The sequence below is a fragment of the Camelina sativa genome, chromosome 5 (assembly GCF_000633955.1).
Source record: "Camelina sativa cultivar DH55 chromosome 5, Cs, whole genome shotgun sequence".
NCBI classification, from domain to species: domain Eukaryota; kingdom Viridiplantae; phylum Streptophyta; class Magnoliopsida; order Brassicales; family Brassicaceae; genus Camelina; species Camelina sativa.
In genome coordinates this window covers 19964790-19986122 of record NC_025689.1, presented here as the reverse complement: position 1 = coordinate 19986122, position 21333 = coordinate 19964790, and the positions used below count along the sequence as shown (strand labels likewise).

General features: G+C 39.0%; 1 protein-coding gene across 2 annotated transcripts; it reads left to right on the top strand.

Moving 5' to 3' along the window:
* Nucleotides 7413–20794, top strand: LOC104787268 (photosynthetic NDH subunit of subcomplex B 2, chloroplastic-like). 2 transcript variants are annotated; one of them, XM_010512808.1, is made up of 3 exons: nucleotides 7413–7889; nucleotides 8039–8476; nucleotides 20456–20794. In XM_010512808.1, exons 1-3 carry the CDS (start codon nucleotides 7470–7472, stop codon nucleotides 20651–20653), a joined length of 1056 nt encoding a protein of 351 aa, XP_010511110.1. In that variant the 5' UTR covers nucleotides 7413–7469; the 3' UTR covers nucleotides 20654–20794. The 2 variants fall into 2 exon arrangements, with proteins under 2 accessions (XP_010511110.1, XP_010511111.1); XM_010512809.2 differs by lacking the exon at nucleotides 20456–20794 and adding an exon at nucleotides 9061–9156 and having other exon boundaries at nucleotides 7414–7889.

Genomic DNA, 21333 nt, shown 5'->3' with positions numbered 1-21333 from the left:
TGCGGGAGGCGAGTTCCTGAGAGTGATTGGATGAGCTAGAGGAATTGATATTCAGATCGCAGGAGAGTCGTGGCCAGCGGATTTGCTTATTAGTCCAGTGGAGTTGTATGATGTCATTCTCGGGATGGATTGGTTGCATCGGCATATGGTCCATTTGGATTGCCATCGGGGTAGAGTGGAGTTTGAGCGTCCAGGAGGGAAGTTGGTGTTTCAATGTGTTAGACCGACTTCGGGGAGTCTCGTGATCTCAGCCATTCAGGTTGGGAAGATGATCGAGAAGGGCCGTGAGGCTTATTTGGTTACTATATCTATGCCAGAGTCAGTGGGGAAGTCTACGGTTAGCGGTATTCCAGTAGTGGAGGAGTTTGAGGATGTGTTTCAGTCTTTGCAGGAATTACCACCATCTCGGTCGGATCCTTTTACCATTGAACTGGAATCGGGGACGATGCCGTTATCCAAGGCTCCTTACAGAATGGCTCCAGGAGAGATAGCAGAGCTTAAGAAGCAGCTAGAGGATCTGTTGAGTAAGGGATTCATCCGTCCTAGTGTATCACCGTGGGGAGCACCGGTGTTGTTTGTGAAGAAGAAGGATGGGAGTTTCAGGTTGTGCATTGATTATTGGGGTTTGAACCGGGTCACTGTGAAGAACAAGTACCCTCTTCCTAGGATCGATGAGTTGTTGGATCAGTTGAGGGGTGCTACTTGGTTCTCCAAGGTAGATCTGGTGTCGGGTAATCATCAGATACCGATTGATGAGGCAGATGTGAGGAAGACGGCTTTCATGACGAGGTATGGGCATTATGAGTTTGTGGTGATGCTTTTCGGGTTGACTAACGCGCAAGCAGCGTTTATGAGATTGATTAACAGCGTGTTTCAGGAGTTTCTGTATGTGTCTGTCATCATTTTCATCGATGATATCCTGGTTTATTCTAAGAGTCCTGAGGAGCATGCTGTGCATTTGAGGGCAGTTATGGAGAAGCTTCGGGAACAGAAGTTGTTTGCTAAGTTGAGCAACTGCAGTTTTTGGCAGCGTGAGATGGGCTTTCTGGGTCACATTGTTTCTGCAGAGGGGGTTTCTGTAGATCCAGAGAAGATTCAGGCTATCAGAGATTGGCCTAGACCGCAGAATGCCACAGAGATCAGGAGTTTTCTTGGTTTGGCAGGGTACTACAGGAGATTTGTGCAGGGGTTTGCGAGCAGAGCACGTCCTATGACTAAGTTGACAGGGAAGGATGTTCCTTTTGTTTGGTCAGAAGAGTGTGAGGAAGGCTTTGCAAGCCTGAAGGAGATGTTGACTACTGCGCCATTGTTGGCTTTGCCTGAGCAGGGAGAACCCTATGTGGTTTATACAGATGCATCTAGAGTTGGTTTGGGGTGTGTTCTGATGCAGCATGGGAAGGTGATTGCCTACGCTTCGCGGCAGTTGCGGGTGCATGAAGGCAACTATCCTACTCATGATTTGGAGATGGGTGCAGTAGTTTTTGCCCTGAAGATTTGGAGATCTTATCTTTATGGTGCAAAGGTACAGGTGTTTACAGATTATAAGAGTCTCAAGTATATATTCACTCAGCCTGAGTTGAATTTGAGGCAGAGGCGGTGGATGGAGCTTGTTGCAGATTATGATTTGGAGATGGCCTATCACCCTGGTAAGGCTAACACGGTTGTAGATGCTCTGAGTCGGAAGAGGGTAGCTTCGGCTCAGGAGCAGGAGATGGAGTCTCTGGTAGGGGAGATCAGTGCTTTGAGCTTGTGTGCTGTTTCACAGGAACCGTTGGGTTCGGAAGCAGTCAATAAAGCAGATCTTCTGAGTAGAGTGCGGTTGGCTTAGGAGAAGGATTTGGGGCTGGTGAATGCCTCTAAGGATGTGGATTCAAGGTATGAGGTCTCAGATAATGGTACTATCTTCGTGCCCGGTCGGGTTTGTGTGCCCAATGATGAGGAGTTGAGGCAGGAGATTCTGAGAGAGGCTCATGCGAGCAAGTTGTCTATTCATCCAGGAGCGACTAAGATGTACCATGATCTCAAGAGGTACTATCATTGGGTCGGGATGAAGAAGGATGTGGCTAGTTGGGTTTCGAGGTGTAATGTGTGTCAGCTAGTGAAGGCTGAGCACCAGGTTCCTGGCGGGTTACTGAAGAGTCTACCCATTCCTGAGTGGAAGTGGGATATGATCACTATGGATTTTGTGGTAGGATTGCCAGTGTCACGGACCTTTGATGCCATATGGGTCATTGTGGACCGGTTGACTAAGTCGGATGTCCTACATGCCTCAAGCAAATCTTCCCTAGACAATGAATCTCTTAAATCTTGCTAAAACACTCTCGTGATAGAAACAATCAGCCTTGGTCACTCCCCTACCCAACTCTCGTTGGAGAAACATGACCAAGCAGGCATTACAAACCGATTCATTATTTTCAATAAACTCCTTACACATCTAATCTCTTAAGCTAAGTGAGTAAATCTCTAGCATTGATTGATTCAACCATTTCAACAACATCTCTCGATGGCAAAACACCCTAGATCTATTCTAAACCTCTCGGTCTGAAAATAGCATTAAGAACACCAATCTAGAAAGGAATTTCTATAAAATAAATATTCAAGCTAAGACATCCTAACCGATCAAGAACACCTATTTGTCTATCCCATCTCTAGAAACTTTATTTCACTACTCATATCTCATGGTAAAAAGCATAGAGAGACAAATGAATGAAAATTGCATTGTATTGAAAATAAGATAAAAGTAGTAGAGTACATAATCGAAAACTAGAAAGAACAGCAAAAGAAACAAAATCGAATCCTAACAAAGTGGAAAAAGTGTTTGAGTCGCTCAATCTCTCTCTCAGAAGCTCTCGCTCTCTGTTCTGAGTGTCTGTGACGTGCTAGGGCGAGAAGAAGAAGAGGGGGGTTTATATATGGAAACCACTTTAACCTAGCTGCTCAGTCCTACCCGAGGGTCTGCTCGAGGCGGTGCACGAGGATCAAGTTGGGTAGTTCCTCGGGTAGGTCTTCGGGTTACTCTTCCTGCTCTTAGATCGTCTTTGATCGGGCTGAGGTTGAGACTGTTCTTCTTGCACAATCGCTCCTTCGAGTACATGCTCGGGTTTGACCTCGTTTTTCTCCATTTTAGGCTCTAAAGCACATCTTTACATCTGATAACAAGCTTTTCACCCACCCAGGGTATCAATTCCCTATGCAGTTGTAGGACAAAGGGTTATCAATCCAAATGGTTGTTATGCTAGCAGATAAGATATGATCAGAAACAAGCAAGTCAAGCCAAGCAATAATTAGGGTTTAATCTAACAATCCTAAAAGAAGCAAAAGTAAATAAAGAGGCAAGAACCACACGATCTAAGCACTCGATGCAAGCATTCGAGTACAGGATCGGGTAGAGTGATCGGACCAAGAAGTCAAGGATGAACAGCTCTAAGGTATACACGAAGCTGGTGATCGAGTACTAGTTCGGGTAAGGGATCGAGTTATGGAATAAATTTAAACAATAAAGTTAACACTAAAAAGAATAGCAAAAGAAATAAAAATGAATCCTAACAAAGTGGAAAAAATGTTTGAATCGCTCAGTCTCTCTCTCCGAAGCTCTCGCTCTCTGTTCTGAGTGTCTGTGGCGTGCTAGGGCGAGAGGAAGAAGAGGGGGGTTATATATGGAAACCCTTTTAACCTAGCTGCCCAGTCCTGCCCGAGGGTCTGCTCGATGCGGTGCACGAGGATAAGGTCAGGTTGTTCCTCGGGTAGGTCTTCGGGTTATTCTTCTTGCCTTTGGATCCTCTTTGATTGGGTTGAGGTTCGGACTGTTCTTCCTGCTCAATAGCTCCTTCAGGTACATGCTCGAATTTGACCTTGTTTTCCCCCATTTTAGGCTCTAAAGCACCTGTTTTCATCCAGAATGCACAAATGCAAGAATGCAGCACCCTAAATGGCCTAAATGCAAATTACTACAGTTAATGACCTAAAAATGCTACGGTTAGGGTATATATAATGCAAAATATGGACAAAAAAGGGTGTCTAAAACATGTAAGTTAGAGAGTTATCATCATCCAAAATGCACAAATGCAACAATATAGCACCCTAAAGCACCTGTTTGAGATGGATTTGGGGAGTTTAAAAAACACTTATACCCATTTTGTCCCTAAACAGGCTAAAACCAAAAACATTGCTTAGAAGCTTTAAACAGCTTTGTTAGTGTTTCTGGGGTTAAAATGTGTCTTAATCCAATACAAATAGTTAACTGTAAGAGTTTGAGATGGATTTGGAGAGTTTTCAAAACACTTATACCCATTTTGTCCCAAAAGAGGCTAAAACCGAGAAAACATTGCTTAGGAGCAGTAAACCGCTTTGTTAGTTTTTCTTGGGTTAAAATGTGTCTTAATCCAATGAAACTGACTAATTATAAGATTTTGAGATGGATTTGGAGAGTTTTAAAAAAACTTATACCCATTTTGTCTCGAAACAGACGAAAACCGAGAAAACAGGCTAAAACCCAGAAAACATTGCTGAGGAGCTGTAAATAGCTTTGTTAGTATTTCTAGGATTAAAGTGTATCTTAATCCAATGCAACTGACTAATTATAAGAGTTTGAGATGGATTTGGAAAGTTAAAAAAACACTTATACCCATTTTGTCCCAAAACAGGCTAAAACTGAGAAAAAATTGCTTAGAATCTGTAAACAGTTTTGTTAGCGTTTCTTGGGTTAACATGTGTCTTAATACAATGCAACTGACTAATTAAAAGAGTTTGAGATAGATTTGGAGAGTTTAAAAAACACTTATACCCATTTTGTCCCAAAACAGACTAAAACCGAGAAAACATTGCTTAGGAGCTGTAAACCGCTTTGTTAGTGTTTCTTGGGTTAAAATGTGTCTTAATCTAATGAAAATGACTAATTATAATAGTTTGAGATGGATTTAGAGAGTTTACAAAAAACTTATACCCATTTTGTCCCAAAACAGACGAAAACCGAGAAAACAGGCTAAAAACCGAGAAAACATTGCTTAGGAGCTGTAAACAGCTTTGTTAGTGTTTCTAGGGTTAAAATGTGTCTTAATCCAATGCAACTGACTAATTTAAGAGTTTGATATGGATTTGGAAAGTTAAAAAAACACTTATACCCATTTTGTCCCAAAAAAGGCTAAAACCACAAAACAGGCTAAAACTGAGAAAAAATTACTTAGAACTTGTAAACAGCTTTGTTAGTGTTTCTTGGGTTAAAATGTGTCTTAATACAATACAACTGACTAATTATAAGAGTTTGAGATAGATTTAGAGAGTTTAAAAAACACTTATACCCATTTTGTCCCAAAATAGACTAAAACTGAGAAAACAGACTAAAACCTAGAAAACATTGCTTAGGAGCTGTAAACAGTTTTGTTAGTGTTTCTAGGGTTAAAATATGTCTTAAGCCAATGCAACTGACTAATTATAAGAGTTTGAGATGGATTTAGATAATTTAAAAAACACTTATACCCATTTTGTCCCAAAACAGGCTAAAACCGACAAAACAGGCTAAAACTGAGAATAAATTGCTTAGAACCTGTAAACAGCTTTGTTAGCATTTCTAGGGTCAAAATGTGTCACAATACAATGCAACTGACTAATTATAAGAGTTTGAGATGGATCTCGAGAGTTTAAAAAACATTGATACCCAATTTATCCCAAAACAGGCTAAAACCGAATAAACAGCTTTGTTAGTGTTTCTAGGATCAAAAAAAGTGTCACAATCCAATGAAACTGACTAATTATAACAGTTTGAGATGGATTTGGAGAGTTTGAAAAAAACTTATACCCATTTTGTCCCAAAACAGGATAAAACCAAGAAAACATGCTAAAACCAAAAAAAAACATTGCTTAGAAGCTATAAACAGCATTGTTAGTATTTCTAGGGTTATAATGTGTCTTAATTCAATGCAACTGACTAATTATAGGTGTTAGAGATAGATTTGGAGAGTTTTTAAAATACTTATACCCATTTTGTCCCAAAACAGGCTAAAACCGAAAAACAGGCTAAAACCGAGAAAAAAATTGTTTAGAAGCTGTGAAAAGCTTTATTAGTGTTTCTAGGGTAAAAATGTATCACAATCCAATGCAACTGACTATTTAATTGTTACAGATGGATTTTGAGAGTTTAAAAAACACATATACCCATTTTGTCCAAAAACATGCTAAAACCGAGAAAACAAGCGAAAACTTTGAAAACATTGTTTATAAGCTTTAAACAGTTTTGTTAGTGTTTCTAAGGTCAAAATATGTCACAATCCAATGCATTTGACTAATTATAAGAGTTAGAGATTGATTAGATGTGTTTAGACGACACTTATAGCCATTTTATCCCAAAAGAGGCAAAAACCAAGAAAACAGCCTAAAACCTAGAAAACATTGCTTAGAAGCTGTAAACAGCTTTGTTTGTGTTTCTAGGGTCAAAATGTGTCACAATCCAATGCAAATTACTAATTATAAGAGTTTGAGATGGATTTGGAGAGTTTAGACAAAACTTATACCCATTTTGTCCCAAAACAGGCTAAAACCGAGAAAACATTGCTTAAAAGCTGTACATAGCTTTGTTAGTGTTTCTAGGGTTAAAATGTGTAACAATCCAATGCAACTGACTAATTATAAGAGTTTGAGATGGATTTGGAGAGTTTTGACAACACTTATACTCATTTTGTTATAGAACATGCTAAAACCGAGAAAACATTATTTGGAAGCAATAAACACTTTTGTAAGTGTTTTTAGGGTCAAAATGTGTCACAATCCAATGCATTTGACTAATTATAAGAGTTAGAGATGGATTAGGAGTGTTTAGACCACACTTAGACAACACTTATACAAAATTTTGGTAGGAAATTTGTTTTCCTACGAAATGTTTTATGAAAGTTCTTACCAACATTTTTAGTAGGAAATTCGTACCAATTTCATTTTCCCATGGAACATTTCTTACCAACTTTTTTTTTGTATAAAAACGGTGAATAACACATTTTCTAATTTTTTGTGCCATAAGAAATCATATGTTTTCTTGGATAAGACACATGTTATCTAAAGCCTGAAGACGTTCCTTTAAAATAAAAATTTAGATGAAATTCTAAATCTAAAATCTAAAGTTTACATTTTTTGTCTTCATTATTTTTCTTACATGTAAAGTTTTAAATTAATATTTAAAAAGAAGGTGCCATTATATTATAACTTTAGATACACAAATGATATGATTATGTTATCATCTTGTATTTAGTTTTGTACAAACTTTTTAGACCACAGGTTTTTATCAAATAAAAGGCTGTAGTTATTATGGGTTAATTCCGGCTAATATCTTGTGGGTAAAATTATGTTATGTTGAAGGACAACCACAGGCTAAGGAAAATAGTGGCAGAAAACGGAGGAAGAAAACAAAGTTTGGAAAAAGATTAGGCTTTTTTCGGACTACAAACTTCACTCGTCTTATCTTTTCTTCTCCTTACTCTCCATCGATGGCTTCTCTTATCTCTTTTTCTTCTCTCCCAAAACCAAAAGCCATAAGAAGTTCAATTTCAGCTCCTCAGACATTGACAATAATTGAGAGGCTTAAAGATAAATTCGGACGAAAGGGAATAAAATTCTCCGAATCAAACAACGTTCCTATGGTGGAGCTAAAGGTCAGAAATGGAAGTTCATTAAAGATGAGTCTATCAGACGCGCATGTGGTTTCATATAAGCCAAAGGTATACTGGAAAGACGAGGGATTGGAGGAAGTTCTTTACACAATTGACGGTGATGAGATTAGAGGTGGAGTAGGTGTTGTTATTGTAAACGGAAAAGAAGCTACCGGACCAAAAGGAGAGTCTTCAGTAATCTCAGGATATGAGTGGAGTGTCAAGGATACTGATTCAGACGCCATTGATGCTGTTCAGGTGGTTGAATCCCTCCCCACCCCAAAAAAATAAAAAAATAAAATATGTATATTTATTTCAACTCTTTTTTGTTAATATATATATATATTTTAAAAAAATCTATCAAATCTTCTTGTCCACACTGATGATATCTTTGTGAACATTCTCAGATCGAACTGTGCTGTACGGTCGGACATCTCGACATAACCTATATCGTCTCTCTATACCCAGTAAGCATGGCTACAGCTCTGGTGGTGAAGAACAATGGACGAAAACCCGTTACCCTTAAACCGGGGATTATGAGTTACTTGAGATTCAAGAAACGGAGTGGGGCTGGAATTCAAGGACTAAAGGGATGCTCTTATTGCCCCAACCCTCCTTTGTCCTCGCCTTTTGAGCTCTTGTCTCCTTCAGAGGCAATGATGGTGGACTCGTCTGGGTGGTTTGCGTCGGAAGAAGCTGGGGAGAAGCCGGGGATTTGGGCAGTAGAAGATTCTGTGATTACACTTCTTGAGAAAAAGATGAGTAGAATATATGGTGCTCCTCCGGCTGAGAGATTAAAGGCCGTCTATCACACTCCACCTTCTAAATTTGAAACCATAGATCAGGTAAATCAACATAAATATATATGGTATGATATTTCATGCCACCGTCCGTTTCGGCATTTGGATGCAATCTGGATTGGAACCAATTACATTGCAGAAAAAGAAAAGTGTTTTGGATGAAAATCTGCTACCAAACTTATATATATAACCCGCGCAACGCGCACGATTATAATGTTTTTTTTACTAATGCGAACCATTAAATATAATTATAATTATTCAACATTAATAAACTAAATTCTATATAGATGTAAAATCTATTTTATTAAACGATATATAACTTATTGTTATAGAATATGTGTGAGTATACATCCTCTTCATGCAAACCATACACTAAGTGTCTTTTTAAATGCATTGCATGTAACACTTGTCCCCAAACTCTCCATCCATGTCTTTGTCTCCTCCCTCTATAAATAGGAGTAATGTAGAAGAGAAAAATGTGTAATGAGAAGTCTTATTGTCTCTCTAAGTCTCTCTCTACTTCCTGTAGCTTCTCTCTAGTTTCTCTCTAGCTTCCATACACTTATATCTCTAGATCTCTTCTCTTCTCATTTGATCATTCACATCTTGTTCATCTTGTTACCTCCAAGCTTATAGTTCACAACACGTTATCAGCACGATCGTCTCCCGATCCATCATCATTAGTTTGTAGTAACATTCAAGGTATGTAAGTTTGTTTAAATCCATTTTGATTTGATTAGTTTATATGCACATTACTATATGTATTATTTATAGAGTAAAAGTTTATTCATATTTTCCTGATCTAATGGTAGGCTCTGCCTCCTTGATCATTTAGATCTACATTCTTGATCATTATGGTAGGCTCTGCCTCCTTGATCATATGTTCAGATCTATATATTTTAATTATATGGAAGGCTATGCCTCCTAAAATGAGTGTTTTAATTTATGAATATATTATATAGTTTATAATTTTGTTTTATAGTTTATATTTATTGCTAAAACAAGATTTTACAAAATTATTTCATATAATTTTATATTTAACAAATTGTCTTATTATTTATAAAGTAATCATGTCAAACTTGGCAAAGCTTGAATTCGCCGCCCTTGATGTCTCTGGGAAAAATTATATGACATGGGCATTAGGTGTAAAATTCTATCTAAAGGGGAATGGACTTCTCAAAACCCTTGATCCGTCAAAAACGGGGTTAGAAGAGGAAAAACCAAGAACCATGATGTTCTTGCGTCACCATCTCCACGATGGTTTTAAAAAATGAATACATCACGAGAGAAAATCCTGCAGATCTCTGGATCGCGCTCAAGGATAGGTTTGATCACCAAAAGTATGTGATCTTACCAAAAACCAAACATGAATGACTAAACCTGAGGTTTCAGGATTACAAAAGTGTAAGTGAGTACAATTTCGCTTTGTTCGGAATCACTTCAAGGATGGCTCTCTGCAGAGAAGAAGTTTCCGATTATGATATGATCAAGAAAACATTCCAAACTTTCCATCCTTCAAATGTACTCCTGCAACAACAATATCGAGAAAGAGGGTATACTCGATATTCTGAATTGATGCAAGTTTTGCATGTTGCTGAACAAAATAATGAGCTCGTGATGATAAATCATCAAACTCGTCCAACTGGATCAGCTCCACTTTCAGAAGTGAATGTTGCTACATCCAGCTATTATAATAGGCAAGGACGAGGATGTGGATGCGGACGCGGTCAAGGTCGTGGTCATGGTCGTGGAGGAGGTCGTGGAGGAGGAAAAGGAAGAGGTTTCTCTCCTAATGACTTCAACGCAAGAAAAACCAACAAGCATCTTCAAATCAATAATGTTGGTCACGTTATAAAGAAACAAGGTGAAAGTACTAGTTACAGATGCGGCATGAAAGGCNTATAGTTTATATTTATTGCTAAAACAAGATTTTACAAAATTATTTCATATAATTTTATATTTAACAAATTGTCTTATTATTTATAAAGTAATCATGTCAAACTTGGCAAAGCTTGAATTCGCCGCCCTTGATGTCTCTGGGAAAAATTATATGACATGGGCATTAGGTGTAAAATTCTATCTAAAGGGGAATGGACTTCTCAAAACCCTTGATCCGTCAAAAACGGGGTTAGAAGAGGAAAAACCAAGAACCATGATGTTCTTGCGTCACCATCTCCACGATGGTTTTAAAAAATGAATACATCACGAGAGAAAATCCTGCAGATCTCTGGATCGCGCTCAAGGATAGGTTTGATCACCAAAAGTATGTGATCTTACCAAAAACCAAACATGAATGACTAAACCTGAGGTTTCAGGATTACAAAAGTGTAAGTGAGTACAATTTCGCTTTGTTCGGAATCACTTCAAGGATGGCTCTCTGCAGAGAAGAAGTTTCCGATTATGATATGATCAAGAAAACATTCCAAACTTTCCATCCTTCAAATGTACTCCTGCAACAACAATATCGAGAAAGAGGGTATACTCGATATTCTGAATTGATGCAAGTTTTGCATGTTGCTGAACAAAATAATGAGCTCGTGATGATAAATCATCAAACTCGTCCAACTGGATCAGCTCCACTTTCAGAAGTGAATGTTGCTACATCCAGCTATTATAATAGGCAAGGACGAGGATGTGGATGCGGACGCGGTCAAGGTCGTGGTCATGGTCGTGGAGGAGGTCGTGGAGGAGGAAAAGGAAGAGGTTTCTCTCCTAATGACTTCAACGCAAGAAAAACCAACAAGCATCTTCAAATCAATAATGTTGGTCACGTTATAAAGAAACAAGGTGAAAGTACTAGTTACAGATGCGGCATGAAAGGCCATTGGTATCAGACCTGTCGTATTCCAAAACATTTGGCCGATCTGTACCAAGCATCCCAAAAGGGAAAAGAAAANTTCGCCGCCCTTGATGTCTCTGGGAAAAATTATATGACATGGGCATTAGGTGTAAAATTCTATCTAAAGGGGAATGGACTTCTCAAAACCCTTGATCCGTCAAAAACGGGGTTAGAAGAGGAAAAACCAAGAACCATGATGTTCTTGCGTCACCATCTCCACGATGGTTTTAAAAAATGAATACATCACGAGAGAAAATCCTGCAGATCTCTGGATCGCGCTCAAGGATAGGTTTGATCACCAAAAGTATGTGATCTTACCAAAAACCAAACATGAATGACTAAACCTGAGGTTTCAGGATTACAAAAGTGTAAGTGAGTACAATTTCGCTTTGTTCGGAATCACTTCAAGGATGGCTCTCTGCAGAGAAGAAGTTTCCGATTATGATATGATCAAGAAAACATTCCAAACTTTCCATCCTTCAAATGTACTCCTGCAACAACAATATCGAGAAAGAGGGTATACTCGATATTCTGAATTGATGCAAGTTTTGCATGTTGCTGAACAAAATAATGAGCTCGTGATGATAAATCATCAAACTCGTCCAACTGGATCAGCTCCACTTTCAGAAGTGAATGTTGCTACATCCAGCTATTATAATAGGCAAGGACGAGGATGTGGATGCGGACGCGGTCAAGGTCGTGGTCATGGTCGTGGAGGAGGTCGTGGAGGAGGAAAAGGAAGAGGTTTCTCTCCTAATGACTTCAACGCAAGAAAAACCAACAAGCATCTTCAAATCAATAATGTTGGTCACGTTATAAAGAAACAAGGTGAAAGTACTAGTTACAGATGCGGCATGAAAGGCCATTGGTATCAGACCTGTCGTATTCCAAAACATTTGGCCGATCTGTACCAAGCATCCCAAAAGGGAAAAGAAAAGGATGTTGAGACCAACCTCATCTATGATAAAGCTGGACCTTCTTTCCATGGCCTAAACGATGAACCCTATCTTGATATAGCAGATTTTCTCGTTGATAATGAAAACGGAAAATCATGCGAATAAGGCCGATATGCCATGATATGCTTTCTCATCGTTTGATATGTACTTTTATAAAATGTCTTTTTGAATAGTAGTTTTATTGTAATATATAATAAGCCTTTTTTTTGTAAGACTTTTTCTTATTTCATTAATGTTTATTTTATAAAGATTTTATCTCAGAAAATGTCAAATTTTGAGATTGAGGATGGAGATATGTGTCTAGCAAACAACAATTGAGATGCGTAAGTATTATCACAAATACTTAGTGAGGCAATCCTCCCATCTCCTAGGCTATACACACAAGCAACTAAGGCCATACACAAGAAAACAACATAAAACAGCCAAAACAGACAGTTGGAACCAAAACTGCGTCCACAGACACCTGGTGTCGGTCGACACCACCACCAGACTGCACTATTCTTTAACGCATATTCCTTCCGTGACCTTAGTTGGTGTCGGTCAACACCGCAACTCTGCAACACCTCCGTTAACGATCTCGACCATCAATCGACCCTAAAACTCCACCACATCCACTCCCACGATGACACAACCAAGAACAGCCACATATAACAACACACACACCACAAAAGCACACAAAACAGAAAGGAATCAATCATACAATCACCATATCAATCACACAAACCCTAATTGCTCATATAATCCATGGTCATGCACACACCTTGATTTAGAAAGAGATTTGGGACTAACGAGACAAGGAACTACACCATATCAACCTCCCTGGCACCAACAATCACAAAACCTCCTACTCTCTTTGACAACCCCCAAAACAGATCCCTCATAAGGCTCCCTTTGCTCTTAGGATCAAACTCACAATCTCTATATCCTTCTCTTTCTCTCCCATAAGCGACAAACACAACTCGGCAAAGAAAATAGGTGTAACGCGCTGACTGCTATCTCTCAGTAGGCCCCATTTCCATTCCCAGTCCATGGACCCACTTTCCTTAATGGGCCTCATGTCCTCTAACTAGACCCATGAGCCCATCCATATCCGACGTTCGGTTTGCTACGTCTGGGAGGCTTTAAAGACTTCTTACCATCCCTACAAATCACCATGATCTTTTCCTGTGTTTTTTCTTCACTCGCACAGTTTTGACAGGCACTTCCTGGAAGGTCACCCATCCAGAGACTACTCCAGCTTAAGTACGCTTAACTCTAGAGTTTTCTCAGGATCCTTAACCAAAACGATAAGTGCACTTTGGTGACATAGGTGTCCAAATCAATACCTCTCTGCAATTTACTGAAACCAGGGTTTCACAATTCATGCCCACTAACATATTGCAACGTCCTCGTTGCGCACCAAGACCGTCACCCCCTGACTGTGTGAGTCCACCCGACTCCACACTTGTCTAGGGTCGTCTCTGATACCACTTGTAACGCCCGACCGCCACCTCTCAGTGGGTCCCATGTCTAATCCTAGTTCATGGGCCCACTTTCCTTAATGGGCCTCAGGTCCTCTCACTAGGCTTGTGAGCCCATCCATATCCGACAGTCAGTTTGCTACGTTTTGGACGCTTTAAAGACTTGTTACTGTCCCTAAAAATCACCACATGATCTTTCCCTGTATTTTGTTCTCACTCGCATTGTTTCGACAGTCATTTCAGAAGATCACCTATCGTGAGACTACTCCAGCTCAAGCACGCTTAACTCTAGAGTTCTCTCAGGACCCTTGACCGAAAAGATAAGTGCACTTAGGTAGCCAAATCAATTCTTTTAAACCTCTCCGCAAGTCTCTGAAACCGGGGTGTCACAATTCACCCCCACTAACAGATCGCAACGTCCTCGTTGCGCACCAAGACTGTCATTCCCTGATTGTGTGAGTCCACCCAACTCCACCCTTGTCTGGGGTCGGCTCTGATACCACTTGTAACGCCCGGACTGCCACATCTCAGTGGCCCCACGTCCAATCCCAGTCCATGGGCCCACCTTCCTTAATGGGCCTCACGTCCTCTTTCGACCCACACTTTAGATCTTTCTCTAACCCAAAACTGAACTCATCCCCTCTCTTCCTCTTACCACCATCGAGCTTCTGTCCCTCCTTTCCTCTCTATGGTGGCGACGACCATCGACTAGTGTCACGAAAAGACAATAAAAGTATATCGTTTTTAAAGGGACCGATAGGGTTTCCTTGGTTTAATTCGAATAAACCAGAATTTAGTTAAACCAAGAATTAATTAAATCCGTCCTCATTTAATTAATAACTCGACCAACTTAATAAACCAACTAAAATTAAACGGCTTCACTCCAATTCCTGACATACACACAAATTTTCCATGTTTTTTCTAGGACACGGGCGTTACAATTCTCACCCACTAATGAGGATTTGTCCTCAAATCCAGCAGCACAGCTCATTCCCAATAAACTTTATCCACAATTGATTCAACAAGAAGGTTCCTCTTAAACCTCTGCACGAACGTCCAGTTGCACTGAGACAACTCCAAAACCGCTCCTCTAAATGACGTACTGCCTACCAGTTAGTTAATTGCAAAATTCCAATAACCAACGAAACACCAAACCAAACGGAGAAATCCAGTCCAACTGCACCACCACTTCACCAGTGATCTGCCTCCTCAGGCCTGGCACCACTCGAGAACCATCTCGTGCTAAACCTCTACAACTTCAACCCTCGATTGCACTTTCAGCACTAGTGACCTCTCTCACAATCACTACAAAAATTCTCTTCAACAAATTCGCAATACGATCAACTCAGCCTAAGCTAAATTTGATTTCACAATAACAACATCCACTAGGCCTCCAGCCACACCGGCTCACATACCAATACCACATCAACCTCGCCCTCAGACCATTTCCTGATTTGTATACGAATATCTGACCTACTGGACTCAGGTTCTCCGACCACAGACTCTTCCCTGATGGAACACATATCCAACACCACAACCCAAATCACAAAGCAATGAAAACTTCATTTTCAATGGAGACATCATTGAGATGGCTTAACCTAAGATAGCCCTGCGCTCAACAATTCTTCACAGCGTATCATCCATACGGGCGTAATAAAACAGACAAGTACCATACATCCGCATGTTCTAATTAACCGTTTCGAACGCTTAGCGAGCCGCCATCTCAAACCACTTCACTCATCTCCCTAGAGCAAGTCTACCAACTCCTCAAATCTCACACCACCATCCTTTGAACAAGGAAACATGTGCTACCGTCACCACAGCCTGTATATCCCCTGACAAAACCGACAAAATATCAGCCAAGGACCTCCGGGCAACCATTACTACTGCCCACACATCCTCCGACCGAACTGGCCATCATCAACATAGGACACCCATACAACTGTCACCACGGTCCGCACATCCTCCAACTGATCTTCTGAGGTCTCCCTCTAGCCAATATACTTGTGCCCAAAACATTATTTGCTCTCAGCACATCACTTCCTCCGACCGCGCGTTGCAACCGACGAGACATTCCTGCTCGCTGTTAGACCCCCTACCTTCATCTACGATATCCAGGAAGTCACACACACTCCCCCTGCTCTCAGGTCGCAGCCTTCGAGTCATACCGGCTCACTGTCAGGCCCACTACCTTCAACTACGGTCTCCAGGAAATCTCACACGCTCCCCCCCCCACTCTAAGGTTGCAACCTTCGAGTCATACCGGCTCACTGCCAGCCCACAGCCTATAGCTACGGTATCCAGGGAGTCTCAAAACTCACTCTTGGGTTGTCACCATTAAGCGCGCTCTCGGATCGTCATCCGAAGCCACCATACAACTCCCATTCTCTGGACACAAAGTCCATCGAGCTATCGGTATCACATGAGTTGTTCAGGAATACACGTCCCTAGAAAAAACAAGTCTGAACGCCTTAAGCATATCTCCTGACCAAATCTACTTCTCATGGTTCGCGTTCAACGTCACAATGTCATACCATCCACCATATTCTCATCTCGGAATATCAACATGACCAACACCAGGCCACACCGTAAACATCCCTCTCTCAAGTTGTTTACATATGCACTTTCCAAAAATAGACAAGTTATAACTACTTATAAAACTTTCCATTTTTAGCACCCTATAACCAAAACTGAGATTGAACAATCTTAACCTCATGTGCCTCATGTATAACATCAACATGTCATACTTTCACTCAAAACATACCAAACGTCTACCGCAGATGTGTCTTTGGCGAACTCCCAAGTTCACACAGACAATAACAACATCTTGGCAAACTCACGAAGTTCACGTCAATGCAATCATGTCAAGCATGATTATCCAATATTTCGAGCAGTTCTTCGAACTTCCCGAAAACCTTGGCGGGTACACGACCCCCAAACATGTTGCCTAATCTGAACTCCCAAATGGAATGAATCAAACATCAATACATTCCTCCACACTCATGCCTTGACAATCTATAAGGTCTTAACATATCCCGCCTTGCAAAACTCCCACCTAACTTCCAGGGACACATACCTTTTTATACTTAGAAAACCAACTCAGTTCCCAAGGATAACAACAACACTAACTTGTATTGAAACTTATCATGCTTTGCGATTGTAACTATGGCAAGTTATTATGGGCATAACAGTTCTGTCCCAAAGACTCTCAAGTCTCCCAACAACTTAACACTAGCTTCTTCGCAAGCTCCATTAGTCAGCAAGAATACTCACAACCGCCCTACCGAACACACAAGATTCTTAAGGACGTTAACAAAACTGGCCTCAAACTCCCATCAATATACCGACCACCACGCGTAAGTTCTAATACTCAAAACTTCAACACTCGGCTTAATCACAGTCTCTTTATCTTTTTTCTACAACCCGTTCTTGCCCAAAAACTGTTGACTAGTCATCATAGTTGTAAGTACTTCCGAGAAGTCTTTTGATCGTCAACCAAGTCTGTGGCGAGAACACCTCACTCCCAATCTCTTGATCTCTTTGATCTCAACTCTCCAACCATACTTATGCTACTTGTTCTAATTAACTTATTCGCGTTCTCTGACTAGTCACATAGTCCATATATGAATTACTCAGTCTGGCTACTTCATCCCATGAAGTCTCCCTTACTTAACTTTCTGACAACTCATTTGCCTTTACCATTTCGCAGTAAAAATCTTCCAGAACAACTTTTCCTCAGTAGATTCTAGAATCACCTGACTACCATCTAGATTTCCTGTCAAACACTCCACTGAGTTTATGGTTTCCTTATCCGGACTCACTTGACCATTCTGACTCTAGGATGTTTGTGTTTTGACTAAACATTCTCTCTAGATCTTTTCCGGTAACGCAAGTTCCTTGAACTTCAAAAATCATTAGTGTGAATGTTAGATCTCCATCTAAGCATTCACAAAATTTCACCACAAATCAAAGCATTGCCACCCACATTACAACCAACTTGTACAAACCATTTACTTGAAATACTAGATATCCATCTAGACGCTTCATAAGATCACTTTCCGGTAACCATTGCCTTAACCAAAACTTCCATGGATATTCTCATTCACTTTAAATCGCCCCGATGAAATAAGTCTCCAACTTATCTTCTCGGAACTCCATCTTTGGATTACTACATGAAACATTTTCCTACTTGATCACTCATGGATCAATCATCTCAACAACACTTATGTTCTTTACCTTAACACTTACTGCATCTCTATGACATAGACAAGCCTATTTCCATTCAAGAACCTGTTCTAGAACCGTATACGCTATGATACCAAAATGAAACGAGTGCACCCGGATTAAAAATTCACCCCAACTAATAGATCGCAACGTCCTTGTTGTGCACCAAGACCGTCACCCCGTGAATGTGTCAGTCCACCCGACTCCACACTTGTCTAGGGTCGGCTCTGATACCACTTGTAACACCCCGACCGCCACATCTCAGTGGGCACCATGTTCAATCACATTCTATGGGCCCACCTTTCTTAATGGGCCTCACGTCCTCTCACTAGGCCTGTGAGCCTAACCATATCCGACAGTTGGTTTGGTACGTCCGAGAGGCTTTAAAGACTTGTTACCATTCCTACAAATCACCACATGATCTTTCCTTATGTTTCGTCCTCACTCACACAGTTCTGTCAATCGCTTCCCGGAAGGTCACCCATCCAGAGACTACCACAGTATAAGCACGCTTAACTCTAGAGTTCTCTCAGGACCCTTGACCGAAATGATAAGTGCAATTTGGTGTTCTTTTAAACCTCTCCGCATATCCCTGAAACCAGGGTGTCACAATAGGCTGCTCATGCCTTTTAAAACGAGACTTAGGGTTTCCAAACTCAAACAAAGCTAAACCGAGCAATTTCAAAACAAACCAAACAGCCACCAATTTAGTGGTGTCGAGCGACACCCACCCTAACCTAGGTTTAGGATGTTACAATTAGAATCGTTTCTATCCATAAAATTCATATTTAAACATCCAATATTATATTTTGACAGAAGAAATATTATGCTCACCTATATAATTTTGTTCACTTTAAAATGGGAAAAACGAGTTATTTCTCCCTGAGAACTATCATATCTAGCTAGATACAGCCCGAATTATGAACCTGACTCATATGTCTCCAAATCAAAGTTTGAAATCTAAATCAAAAAGCCAAATCTATATATATATATATATATATATATATATATCATTAACTTTCCGACTCATGCGGTATACATTTAATTACATCATACATTTTGTGTTACTTCATATGCTTTGAGTTACGATAGATATTGCATTTTGACAGAAAATATTAAAATCTCCTTTTGGTTGCAAACTAACAAAATTATGTTTTTTCGTCAAAATTGTAGTGTTATGTTTTTTGCTAAAGTTGTAAGATTTCCTTTCATTATTTCGAACTTTTTGAGATTCCCTAGCAAACTTACAAACAACAAAATTAAAAAAAAAAAAAAAAAAAAAACACAAATGTGCAAAAAAAAATATCATTAAGATTGCAAAATCAATTTGAGAAACAAACAACAATAGATGTTTTTTTGTTTGTGGAAGATGGATGTTACATCCAAATGCATAACTAACGAGATCACTGTTGAAGTTCATGAGCTTTGTATTCAAAATCAATTGGTAAAGACTCAACGTTTTTTTTTCGTCTGGTAAAGACTAAATATTTGAGTATGTTTCTTATACAATGTTGTTACTTTTGAGTGTGTATATATATATATATATATATATATATATATATATATATATATTAATTATATCAATACTTTAATTGAAAATAATAATGTGCATCAACTTTTAATCTTTTACAAATATTTACACAATTATTAGATGTTATGATAGTAATATCCAATTTTATATTTATGTAATCTCTATTCATATTTTACTTTGATATTTTTTTTTGGTTGTATTTTTTTTTCTTTTTTGGTTTATATTTTCGTTTTAATTATAGTAAAAATATTACAAAAAGTGAGTTAATTGATGCATTAACTTTAGATTTTATGTTCCTTTGATGATGTGTATTAAATTGTTAAAATTGAAAATAAGAAATGATGAGGTGGAGGATGGAGAAGAGAAAAAAGCCAAATTTTTATATATATATATATAGTTAGCTTTCCAACTCATGCGGTATACGTTTAATTACATCATACATTTTTTGTTACTTCATATGTTTCGATTTACGATAGATATTGCATTTTGAAAGAAAATATTAAAATCGCCTTTTGGTTGCAAAGTAGCTAAATTATGGTTTTTCGTAAAAATTGTACAATTATGTTTTATTGCTAACGTTGTAAGATTTCCTTTCACTATTTCGAACTTTTTGAGATTTCCTATTACAAAAAAAAAAAAACAAATGTGCAAAAAAATAACTTGTAGATTGAGAAAATCAATTTGAGAAACAAAGAACAATAGACTTTTTTTTGTTTTTGTGAAAGATGGATGTTACATCCAAATGCATAACTAACGAGATCACTGTTGAAGTTCATGAGCTTTGTATTTAAAATCAATTGGTAAAGACTAAATATTTGACTATGTTTCTTATACAATGTTGTTACTTTTGAATTTTTATTTATCTACGATGTCTTACAAAACTTTCAATTCAAAAAGTAATTTAATTAGCTATATATTTTATATATTATGTTGGATCTCACTTTTTGCGTAAGGCAGTTTTTCTAACACAAAATTTGAAATAAATCTGATTAGTTTAGAATTTGAATCTTGCAGGGAAGAGGATTGTTCTTCAGGATGATACGGATAGGGTTCGAAGAGATGTATGTGGGATCCCCAGGATCGATGTGGGACAAGTATGGGAAGCAACATTACTTCGTGTGCACAGGTCCAATGTCCATGCTCGTCCCTGTCGATGTGGCCTCCGGAGAGACATGGAGAGGAGCAATGGTAATCGAGCATGATAATTTGTAAATTTCAATTACTATACTTCTCTTCTTCATTATCTTTCTCTCTATCTTCTGTGCCAATTTTTTTTTTCTTTGTTTCAAAAATATGTTATGAGTATACTAGATCAATATACAGTGACAAACTTAGTAAAAAAATTGTAACACCTAGACCCGCCATACGGTCCGGTCAACGTGTTGACTTCTTTGTTTGGCCGAAAACCACAATCTCTAAAATTCAAATAATAAACAAATCTAACCTGAGAAAGATAAATAGAAAAGAGGGGTGAGTAATTAAATACTCAGTGATGAGGTCAACACTGCTCACAGAAATACAATGACAAAAATCTACTCAAATTTTAACAATCATTGCATAGCATAGAATTAGACTCCACATTCCTGACTTACATCCAACAAGCATAACATTTCACGAATATTCAACCTAGCGTCATCATAATATTTAAATCACATTTCTAATATCATCATAGTCAATCATATACACGATCATCAATATCGCTAAACCGAAATTCAAACAGCTTAACATGGCACGAGACAAATCCCATGTTCGTCCAATCGCCACGAGTCTCGAAACAAATCCCATATCTCATCTCATATCATCATACTACATAATCTCATCTCATATCATATACAATGTTGTTACATAATCTCATCTCATATCATCAGACAAATCCCCCCCCCCCCCCCCCC

Bases quoted from the DNA above. Each gene is read 5' to 3' on its own strand.
- LOC104787268 (XM_010512808.1), top strand. From the start codon at position 7,470: ATGGCTTCTCTTATCTCTTTTTCTTCTCTCCCAAAACCAAAAGCCATA. The intron at 7,890-8,038 runs GTGGTTGAATCC...GAACATTCTCAG, and splicing joins ACGCCATTGATGCTGTTCAG to ATCGAACTGTGCTGTACGGT. The intron at 8,477-20,455 runs GTAAATCAACAT...TGAATCTTGCAG, and splicing joins AATTTGAAACCATAGATCAG to GGAAGAGGATTGTTCTTCAG.